The sequence below is a fragment of the Egretta garzetta genome, unplaced genomic scaffold, assembly GCF_000687185.1.
Source record: "Egretta garzetta isolate BGI_Z169 unplaced genomic scaffold, ASM68718v1 scaffold533, whole genome shotgun sequence".
Taxonomy (NCBI): Eukaryota; Metazoa; Chordata; class Aves; order Pelecaniformes; family Ardeidae; genus Egretta; species Egretta garzetta.
Window position 1 is genome coordinate 2,264,193 of NW_009259191.1, and position 11,469 is coordinate 2,275,661.

Genomic DNA, 11,469 nt, shown 5'->3' on the forward strand with positions numbered 1-11,469 from the left:
GCTGTGCAATGGGTTCGTGTTTCCCAGCCCACTGCAAGTCCCCCTTCTTTTGCAGATGTGCCAGATGAACTAGCACTGCACAACTATACAGATAGAGTCATTTGCTAAACCTATACAATCAAGAAAAGCTACCAATTCCACAGGTATTTGCCTGATCTTACCCTGTGCCTAACAGGGTTTTCAGGACTTCAGTTTTGATGGCAACACCTGAACTTTTATACACACACCTGCGTGTATGCAGCCATGCATGGTATCTAACACTGATACACACTTTATGTAGATAAACACATATGAAAAATATCCTTTGTGACAACTAACTGTAAGCCAAGCACTCATATTAAGCCACAGAACAACGTTTATTGGATCTCCTCAAATTCTTTGTACAGTTTTGCTGCTAAACGGACACAACACATTGGCATATCACCTTTAATCTTTATTTCAATCATAAGTCCAACTTGAAAGAATTGGTAACACATTTAATGGCATCTTCAATAAATAAAATGACAAAAAAAAATCTAGTCTTTGCACAGACACATCACAATCCACTCCAAATTCAGTATTGCCAAAATATTGGGTTTTTTTCTAAAAACGTGCTCCAAAGGATTTTTTCCTTTGTTTCAGCACTTAAATACATAGAAAAGTATATGATGAGAGAAAACAGATACTCTATTCTGAACAGAACTTGTAAAAACCAGTAACTTAGAAACAAAAGATAATTAAATCTCTCTAATTAGATTAAAGAATCCTGTTTGAAGTCTTTTTAGAAAAACCCTGATTCTAACCTTCATACTAAAACATGCAGTTTCTCTGGATCCTATCCTATGTCAGCATACTTATACAATAAGAATTAAATTCCATGATTTCTGTCTTTTTTTTTTTTTTTTTTTTAACGGGGATATTCATAAAGCAAAAGCATTAGCCTCCCACACTCACAGAAGTAGTCATGGTCCATATATTCTGCAGTAGAAAACAACTGTTCATGCTCAGTCCATTGTTTGAACTCCTACCATACTGGAAAAGATACCGTAGTTTACCCTTTGTTTCTGTACCCATCTCTTCCCCAGTCCAGCAGCCTCAAGAACCCCAGCAAGATGAGAATTCATGCAAATACAAATCTGCCTGCACAGATCAGATTGCAGGGTGAGGACCAACACGTCTGATTCTAGTTAGAAGCCACGCTTAATTTAAAGCTTTTCCTAAATAGAGTCATCAATAAAGAAAAGCTGAACCCCGAGATTTCCAAATTGCAACCCCCTGTGATTTGTAATATGTATTAGCACATCACAAACCAATTACAGTGTCAGTTAATGCAGGAAGAACCACTCTATCACTGAAATTATTTTAAACACTCATCTTCAAGCTTTCTGGAGCCTTCTTCAGTGAAAGCTTAGGGCATGCAAGGAATGCAGGGTGGGCCCCCATAGACCTAGGCATACTATACAGGGGAGAGAAAAGGTTACTTTAAACAAAAGGCAGAATTACACCACATCTGTGCAAACATTTAAACCAGTTTGTTTCAATGAATTATCTGCTTATCCCAACTACTGCTGCTGACTGTACTTTACTAATTCAAGAGAACGTGACAAAGCAGGACCCAATTTGTTTAAGGGAATGGAACTTTTTTCTGCAGGTATCTTCCCCTCGGCTGACCGCATTATAACAAAAGTGCAATAACTTACAGTCTTTTCAAACAAACAGCTATTAAAATTACACGATTTCAGGGAAACAAATTCACTAGTTTAACCATAAAAATATTTCCCTGGCTAACAAACCTTAAAGCATTCAGTAACACGGTATTTCAATAATAATCATAATAATACAGAAAATCCCTTCCACTTGTTACAAAAGACAGAACTGTTAGAAGATTCTGCTTACTGTACAGTGTTTAAGAGTTTTGCCATCTTGTGAAGACCATGCTGTAATTAAGAATATAACTACCACTTAAAATAAATGAGTATGGAAATACTGACCTGACTTTGAAATTAGATTCTTAACCTTTTGCAAATGAAGACGAGATAAAGCCCAGGGCCATGTCAAGAACTTACAAGACAGTTTACATCGAGTCATAAGAAAGCACCACTTTCCATAAAGTACTTTGTATGTCTATTGCTGAACAGCACATTAAATAGTTTTGTGAGACCTGCTAAAACAGATTCTCATATTAACTGTAGCTTTGGCTTACAGAATTCAGGTTTGGGGATCACAGGGAACATTGTGACAGAATTACACTCTGAAGAAATATCTGCTAAATTTGGTCCAAGCATCCGAAAAACAAATAAGGGCACACGGGTCCCTCATTGCTTAATGCTGCAGTTTAGTTGATCCTTTTAAAATAAAAAATAAATAAAAAATAAAAAAAAAGGTATATGGCAATAAGGAATAAGAAGGGCTGCCCACAACAGGCACAGAACTGTGACAGAATAAATAGTCTCTTCAGAGAGATGTTTTAACTGTGGTTTTGCCATGTGAGTAAACTGAACTTCTACTAATAAAGAACCCTGAAATTTGTATACTATAGCCACAAGAAATGATTTCCTATTTAAAAAACAGATCCATTTGTAATTAACTGCTTTTCCAATCATCATTAGATATGTGAAAAACAATAAAAAGATCTTTTAAAACAATTACAAAGAGTGGACTGCAGTAGCAGCTATTCAAGCAAGATTCAAGCACAAGTTTAAATTAACTTTCAAGCTGGGAATTAGCCTTCTTTGTCAAAAATTTGTACAACTTTTTCAAAAACCTAAAAAGAGAGAGAAGAATATTAATTTTAGTATTAGTCAAAGAGTTACTTCAATTTAAACCAGCACACACAATAATTGACAGTATTTTTAAGAATATATAGGTTTTTCTTAGAACATTCACAGTGATTCTTTACTAGTGAAATTGGCATCAGTTCTGGGAAACTGAGACAGAAGAGCAATACTACTTCAGAAAAGCAAAAGCTCATGAAAGTGAAAAGACAAGACACTGTTAAACATAGAAACACTGAAAATTTATTTAGTCCAGCTCATGTTCAAGCAGAACTAATTGATTTCTTAAAGTTATTCCCATCTTAATCAGTTCTTCAAGAGTCAAAACAGAGTTGCACAACCTCCCTCAGTAATATACATCAGTGCTTAATTAGCACACTAACCACACATACACACATCTTGGAAGAATGCCAAAAATATGTACCCTGCCACTCTCATCCCCATGGTTTTTTGGCTTATATACTTACTTCATCAACAGATTTAGAGGCATCCACTTTTCTGACTTTTCCCATTCTCTCATACAAATCTATTATAGGCTTAGTAGACTGCAGATATGTATGAATTCTAGGAGAAAGCACAGTGGAAAAAAAGCATTACACAGTAAAACATAAACAGAAGGGAACTAAAAGTTTTGAAGATAGTACCTCTTTTCCAGGCTCTCCCGATTATCATCACTCCTACCACTGCTCTTGCCTCTTTCAAGACAGCGGCCAATACATATCTACAAAAAACATCAAAAGGATGATGACAACCAAGAACACAAGGTGCTATCTTGAAAGCAGGAACAACCCAAAAATCCTGAAAATCTAAATAGGCCTGACACACAAAATACTGTCCAGATCTTGTGGATGTGACCAGAATTCTCATGGAAACTTACATTCTTCCAGAGGAAAAGGATGATAGCTTTATACTTCATCAGTTTATCAAAATGGGATTGGGGTCAGTGGAAGTAAAAGCAACATCAAGCTCTGCGGTCCGACTGGGTCTCCAACTTGAGACACTTTTAGAAGGATGTGTTCAGAGTTTCTCAAAAGCAGCATGTCAAATTAGACTACTAATATATGCCTGCTGAAAGTCACTGTATGTTCTCCCAAGAATTTTGTAAGGCTACACAAGTTAAAATGTTCTTACTTGACATTGCTATAACAAAGACTTAAAAATCAAAATCTAAGTAAAAACTGAAGAACTAACCATAGTTAAAAGCTGCCCAATGAACTAAGTTCTGAAACATAAAGTTAAGTAAGCAATGCTGACACATGTACACGTCATGAATACATTTATCCTAGTCAAGCAAGAGACAATGGTTAAAAAGGGTAACAAAATTTCTCAGGAAATTGGGGAAAAGGGTAAAAGGAAGAAAGTCAGCTTAAGGCACTGGGATTCTCATATCACTTTTTACGCCTCAAGGGTGCTGACATATTAAAAAGACAGCATATCATGGCACTTGCTAAATGAATATAATGTATCACTGTCAAAATGCCCTTGTAATCTAATGACTTGCTGAATAAAATGTTGATTACTGGCTATCCTATAGCACAGCTCATAACTATGAAAATAAAGACTGCTGCTGCCAGCACTTTAGAATTAAAGTAGACATTGCTATCAAGTTCATTTTGGACTAAACAACAAGTTGCTAAAAGTAAAGAGAGTAACGTTTTCTGAAAATTAACCAAATAATTTTGTATAATATGTTTAAAGTTTGTATAAATTTTCCTTAAGAATGCAATTCCCTGAAGCACTTCAGTGTAATTTATTTGCACATGATTATACCAAGTCCTATTAGCTATCTGCTATTGCAAAAACACAGTTTTTTGTCTGCAAAAACAAGTTGCCAAAAAATCCTTGGAACTCACAGGCCAAGTTTTCCTTCTGCTCTTACACCAGTCCACTCACTACCTGACAGAGTTTTAGTGTTGTTGTTGAATGATTCTCACAATATAGCAAGAAAGGAAGTTACAGAACAACACACTTCATTACCTCATTGTCACAATCAAAAAAGAGAACAAAAGAAACATCTGCCTTTCCATCCATAGTCTTATTCCAGCCTTGAAGATTATCTTCATTCCTGGGAAATCCATCAATCAAGAACTTGTTCTTCTGGGAATTGGCAGCCATTGTTTGATCCATAGCCTGATAAAAGAGAATTCAATTCATGATCTCCTGCACATACAACTATTTATCTATTTATTAAATTACCCCCAAAATGTTGGCACGGTAAGCTGAGAAACTTTTATCTTAGGATTACTGCAGATTTACAAAACATACTTTTGTTTCACCTTCAATGCGTGCCAATTAATTCACTGGTGCACCAATATAGCCTTCTTTCAAACTGAATTCACTACTTCACAAGGCTCAAAACCTCATAACACACAACCCCAGTGTTAAAGTTGATTTTCTACAAGATACCAGAAAGTGCTGTTATACATTAAGATGCCAAAACATCCCCGATCTAGAGTTAATTCTAATGGAAAACTCCAGATAAATTTAGTGCCACGAGCAACGGAAGCCTTTTCTGTCTTTGGTTATTTTCCTGGACATCTAATAAGGATAAAGGCTGGAGCTTTTTCTTCCACAGGAACATTATTAGCAGGTATTCTTCTCCTTCACGTGGCTATCTGTTTTGATAAAACTTACAGAAACTTAGTACCTTTCAAGGTCTCTACCCTCCAGTCAAATATGACTGAGGTGACCAAGAGATCCAGAAGCTTGTTAAGGGAAATAATACATACAGAGACTCACTGATTTCCCTAGAGCTACTAAAAAAAAAAAAAAAAAAAAAAAAAGTAATAATTCTCACAGATCCCCAGGTATCAGAGGCCATCACCTACTGCCCTCCAACCAGCCAGAAAGAAACATGAGTAATTGCTAAGAGAAGCCTGGTACGCAATGAGCACATACGTGTCTGCCATTTCGTACTACTCACACTGGAGGAAAGGCAATTCTTCCAGAATATGCCCATGCTTTGTTGCTTAGTCTGCAAGAGCGAAACAGCAAGGAAATAGCCCTTTCCTTACCCTCTTCAACAAGCTGATTGTTATTTCAACAGGTACAATTTCCCCCTCCTTAATGTAGTTCTCAATGAGTTCTCCATACTGGGATCCTGGCCTCTTCCGTTCATCTCGAAGGAGGTCACCGGCAGAGAGGTGCGTGTAGCCATATTTCTGAAATGTGCAAAACAAACAGGCATAGACTCCCTTGAGTTAGTACGCGTGCAAAGTTAACATCAGCCAATGGTGTCAACCACATTTATCTTCACATTACAACAGAAAAATACAGGGAATAGCACCTTGCTAGTGACAGATCTGTTCCACCTTCAGTGTGTGTAATCATCTGACAACGCAGCATACTCAGTATGCACAGAGAACACAGCAGTAGAGAGATTCTTGGGTAAGGTGCTCAACAGGGCTTTGGCCAGGCATTCGTGTACTGTTTTCAAAGGTAATTTTGTCATGTTTGGAAATGAGACCTTCTCAAAGTTCCCAAGGCACTTTCCTGAAATGTTACCCTGAGCAATGAGATGTTTCACAATCACCAAACTAGATACGAGCTATACTTAATCCTAATAGTTCAGCTACTTAAAAATTGAAAGTGGTTATCAGTTACCGGGTCAAATCTTGATTTATGAAGTGAAAAAAGTTGAGATAGTGCTTTTCCTTGCTATGTTTACACAATAGGTTTGTAATTTTATCTAATTACCTGCTTAAAGAAAAGCACATGGGGTGATTCCAGGTCCTTTGGACCTAGACGAATGTTTCAAGCACAGCACGAGTCAGAAATCCTTACACTCTCATTGTGGTTCTGGCAGCAACTTCCTCCTCTGCCTTGGTCAAATCAGTTATAACTCTGCATCTAACACTGCAGCTACACAAACTGTCCTACACATGCACTGCTCCAAGCCCAGCCCTGCACGCCTGCCACCTCCCTCCCTGGAATGAGCACGGCAAACTTGGAGGGCAGCCCTTGGGGGAGGCTGGTGCCTTCTCCTAGCGATGATGTGGCAGGTGAAGGTAAACAGCTACACTGGCACCACCCTATGTCACACCACATATGGTAAACGGAAAGAGACACAGCGAGCAGGTCCAAATCTATCAATTTGATACCAGTTTTCAGGAAAACAGCAAAACACTCCCTTCTTTCACCTTGAACTACATCTTAAAAAAGTTGCTAATGCAATATGCCAATGAAAAGTATTTATTACACTTGAATTTCCCAGGCATTTACCATCATAACTAGATACCTAATACAAACACACTCTTATCAAAGAGAAATGCATTGTTATAAAGGAAATTTCAGAGCACAAAACAATAATTTTCTCAGCTCATTTAACGCAAGAAAACTAACCAAGTGTACCATGCTCCTTGACCAAATATAGTCCATAAAAACAGGCAATGAAGACATCTCCTTGGGGATTACTTAAGCTAGCTATACATCCAAAACAGAGTACACCTATACATACACATCCTAAGGTTTTGACACAGAACAAAAGCAGCAGCAAAAAACTTCAGGGTTATCAGCTTGGCTGCAGCAACATCCAAAGCAAATTTCAAAAAAGGTGCCTGAGCAGCATAATAATGTGACTACACACTCTCTAAGGCTGTGAACTTGGGATTTAAAAACTTGGCTACTGGACTAAGTACAACAGAAATATTACAAAACCCACTAAGTGACTTTAAAAACATTTCAGTTGCTTTCCAATTTCACCCACAAAAGCGTGGAAAGTTAGTTCTGCCATAGTCATAATTTAAGAAGGGATATAATTACCTAAATCTCCAAAACTCTACACAGCTGGCAAAAAAAGGAAGCAAGATTTTGCTCTAAATAACTGTGAAGAAAAAGCTCCACAGACATCCTCTATAAACTCACTGTACTCCTGCTTTAATGTGCATTGCATTTGGATATGCCTATTTAACTGCAAATCTAAATATTAACTATGAACTACAGAAGCCATAAACTAGAATAAATCTTTCCTTATAAGCAAGAAACCTTACTGTGCTGAACCCTAAATTAACATGTAGTTCTTCTTGCTAAAGTTAAAGAATGATGATATTTTTAACATCAAGTTTCTACAAAGGAGAAAACAGGAGGAAAATATAATCCCTTCGGGTTTAGAGGATTACCAAACCATTTAATTTTCCTTGGCATTTCCCTTTTCATGCATGAAAATGAAACTGAGTCAGACAATTTTTGGAATTCTCTGTCTTTTGCAACAGCAAACTAAAATAGATTTTAACAGCTGAACAGGAAAGTAAAAGATAGAAGTGTTTTAAAGCGCTGTTGTATAAATAACTTGTTTTAGATAATAGTAAATTGTATTCTACAGTAACCTTCAGAATGGATTAGCCAGGCAATAAGAAAAACAAACCTCTCCTTCAGGGGAAAAACATCTATTTGTTAACTGTACTAAGTCAAGAGCCAAAGAAAATATGTCGGTTTAAACAATGCAAACAAGCACGGAGAAAGGTTTGGCTGCTGCTCCGTACACAGAAGGCTTCAGAGATGTGGTGCTCGCGCTACTCTTGCCAGTTTTAATCAATGTGTACAGGGCACAAAGTTTTCTTTCATCTTAGGTGAGATAAACCCTCAGCAAGTGTCCTGAATTGGAGAACATCGTCACATCCCCAGGAGCTTGCAAAAGAGACTGCGATGTAACTGCACAAAAACCGGGCCAGAACTCTCTCACGTCTTGCCAAGGTTTGCATTGTGCCAGCACGACTTTTCCAGCAGTGCCAAGTACATCTTGATGCAATCCCCAGAACGTGACTTGTTGCAACTACCGCCTAATTCTTCTCCTCCAAAATCAGAAGGGGAGCAGGACTGTGGCTGCCAAACAATGAAAAAGCAGTTTCTCCAGTTCTTGAAGGATGCATATATGCTAGATTCATAATGTCAGACTGAAAGGAAGACTTGGAATAGAAACTAGGTTAAAAAGAAATTTCCAAATACTTGGATGCCTGGTACCTAAATTCTGGACAGATTCTTAGATTACAGAGAAGAAAAAAAGAAAATATAGAATTAACTATTCTAAAACTTATTTCAGAGATAATGTTTTCTGCTATGCTAGCGGACTGTCATACTGCTCTATAAGAAGAAAAAAAAAGATTAAATCAGTAAGTAAGTTCTCATTATTTTTAAAACAATTTTTATATTTGGAGAACCAGAATCCAAATCTCTCACAAAAATTAACTGTGAATGAAATAGATAAAAATCAGCTGTCTTCAGCACCACTGCAGACACCTTCCTCCTCCGCTTTCAAAACAAAACAACAACAACAACAAAAAAAAATCACAGTGAGGTGGAAAGGCAAGTTCAAGTTTCCATCAATCCCGCCACAGAGGTGTTACTCAGAACAGCACTTAGCAGTAACTGTACAGAGCAGAGCAAGACATTGCTCACTGCTTTGTCTCACTCACAGTGGCCTGGTAAATCAGTCCCCATTCAGCAGGACAAACTGGGACGTGCAAGCTGTATGCTCCACATCTCGAAATGACAACCCGAGACTGCAGCCTCCCTGGGATGCCCTTCTCTCCCCCGTCCTATAGCCACTTCTAGCTTTCTTCTGTCAGCCAGGATTTGCAACTTCCACTCCGCAGAGAGAACATGCTTTGTTTTCGGTAAATACAATAAATAGCTGGATGCAACTGAAAATACATGAGTCGTATCTGTGTCACGCTTGAATACGGTGCAGTCTGCCCTAGTGATCTTCTCGAGGCAGAGGGGAAGGATCAGGGGTGTGCAGCAGCTGCTGCTGGGACTCCTTGCACAGCCAGCTTTCGAGGGGCACAAGGTTTATTTCTGATTCAGCCCTGTGTGGTCCAGCAACACATCACTCCACTAAACACACAGCTTGAGACTTCCTTAAGTGAGCAGAAGCCAAGAAAAAGCAAGAGAAACACAAATTACTACTTTGACCTTGACTCCTATCTTGGCTTATCATTGTTACTCCAAAAATGAAAGTCACAGGGCTTAAGATCTAAACAAATAAAATATAAACTTTTATTGCCCTAGTTCTGACCTGTCATATCTTGGACAACATTAATAAACAACTGAAATTTGCTACATACATCATTCAAGAACTAGTTAAAATAAAAATAGAACCGTGCAAAGCCTGCACCCTTTGTATTTTTTTTTAACCTAAAAAGCTTTTGTTTGTCCTATTAGCAATTAGCACATGGAATTAAAATTTGGGGTATAAATGATAATGCAGTAATAGACCTTCTGTCTGCTTATTCCAATTAAAAAAAAAAAAAGACAGACATTTTCTTAGTTTGAAACATGTTCGTGCCCTCTGGGGGAGGAAAAACAAACAAAAAACCACATTAGCAAAACAAAACGCACAAAACCCACTGACATTGCCTCCTGGGAAGGTGGGGGCAAACAGAGCACCCCAGCGCTTCAGGAATGCTGAGCTCAATAAAAGGCACCCAGTATGTTTGGAAAAGTCCAAAATTCAGTGCCCAGTGTTCTGCAAAATGGAAGCGTATAGGGATAAATCTTCAGGGGGTAGATTTAAACGATCACTCACCATGTTTTAAAAAAAGCTCTAAAGTTCAGAAATATAAACTTACATTCCAAAAAAACAACTATGAGAACTTAAGGCTAAACAGAATATGAATACTTGGCACTCTTGAAAGAGATTTGAAAAGTTGAGTTTAAAGCAATCTATTTTAAAAACATTTTTATTTCAAGGAAGTTAACGCTGCCTCTCAGCGGACTTCAGAAGACAACACATGGCAGCAAAACCTAAAGATCCACTGCTACTTTGAGGAGTGTTTCTGATACAATGAGTTCTTCTATGCATTATTTTCTTCACCCTAGGAAATCTTATCATATATCCCAAAGCAACTTAACAGCTTTTTCCATTTGGATATTAACAGCATCCCACCTTGTGGAATTAATTTTAGATTTAATCACAAACATACAGGATAGGGCTGTGGTGGAGGTGAATTATATTTTAGGTACACAGAGAGGGATGTCTTGCATACCCCAAATCCCTACAGAATCACCTTGCCAAAACAAACAAAGAAAAATACAACTCAAAACTAGCATGGAATAAAGACAAATTATTTAGTTTTTATTCTTCCCACCAACCAAAGAGCTTTGCATTTCAGGCAAACGTTGTAAGGATTTAAATTTTAAAGTACATGAAAGTATATTTTATGCAGATTTGAAGAACGCATTTTTTTTCCTTGACTTTACCATAACTGTTTTATAAGCAAAGTTCAGAAGTCAGCAAAAAACCACACCCATTTTGTCCTACGCACACATAATAATCTCAGAGCCACAGAAGATACAAACACTGTGGAAAGCATGAAGGTTATTGCAAGAACCTGCATTCACATGACATCATTCATCATTCAACTACCTGCTCAAATATTCTGCCTCACATAACAGTCCCAGACGATGGTAAGCTCCACCTAACAGAGCTGTGGAAGGTTTCAGGAGTTAATCTGCAGAGCTGGAAGGGAGAGGATAAGAACTTAAGAGGGAATTCTGCTTCATCCCTTCCCAAATCGGAGGAACTGGTCCAGAGCAGCAGTTCTGCTCCATTTGCATTTCAGTGACAATTCTGTGAGTTTGTGGAACATTCACACGAGTCTTCCCTCCATACTGGAGAAAAACAGCCAGGCTCAGCTGTCTCCTCCAACCTTATCTGCGAAGATAAAGAAACCTAATCACTTACCTGCTGTTCCCTTTCATACACTGTGTCAATACCCAT

At 37.9% G+C, this 11,469-nt stretch overlaps 1 protein-coding gene across 1 annotated transcript; it reads right to left on the reverse strand.

Moving 5' to 3' along the window:
* Positions 1 to 348: 348 nt before the first annotated feature.
* CMPK1 (cytidine/uridine monophosphate kinase 1) lies at positions 349 to 11,469 on the reverse strand. Its single transcript, XM_035891346.1, has 7 exons — positions 11,434 to 11,469; positions 9,164 to 9,286; positions 5,768 to 5,914; positions 4,731 to 4,883; positions 3,398 to 3,474; positions 3,221 to 3,317; positions 349 to 2,743 (listed from the first exon to the last, which is right to left on the reverse strand). Exons 1-7 carry the CDS (start codon positions 11,467 to 11,469, stop codon positions 2,702 to 2,704), a joined length of 675 nt encoding a protein of 224 aa, XP_035747239.1. The 3' UTR covers positions 349 to 2,701.

What these genes read in the sequence shown, in the direction of transcription:
- CMPK1 (XM_035891346.1), bottom strand. Translation starts at nt 11,469, where the DNA reads ATGGGTATTGACACAGTGTATGAAAGGGAACAGCAG. An exon ending in GACTGATTTACCAGGCCACT is followed by an intron (nt 5,915 to 9,163) that starts GTGAGTGAGACA and finishes TGCACATTTCAG; the next exon opens with AAATATGGCTACACGCACCT. An exon ending in TTTTTGATTGTGACAATGAG is followed by an intron (nt 3,475 to 4,730) that starts GTAATGAAGTGT and finishes TGTTTTTTGTAG; the next exon opens with ATATGTATTGGCCGCTGTCT.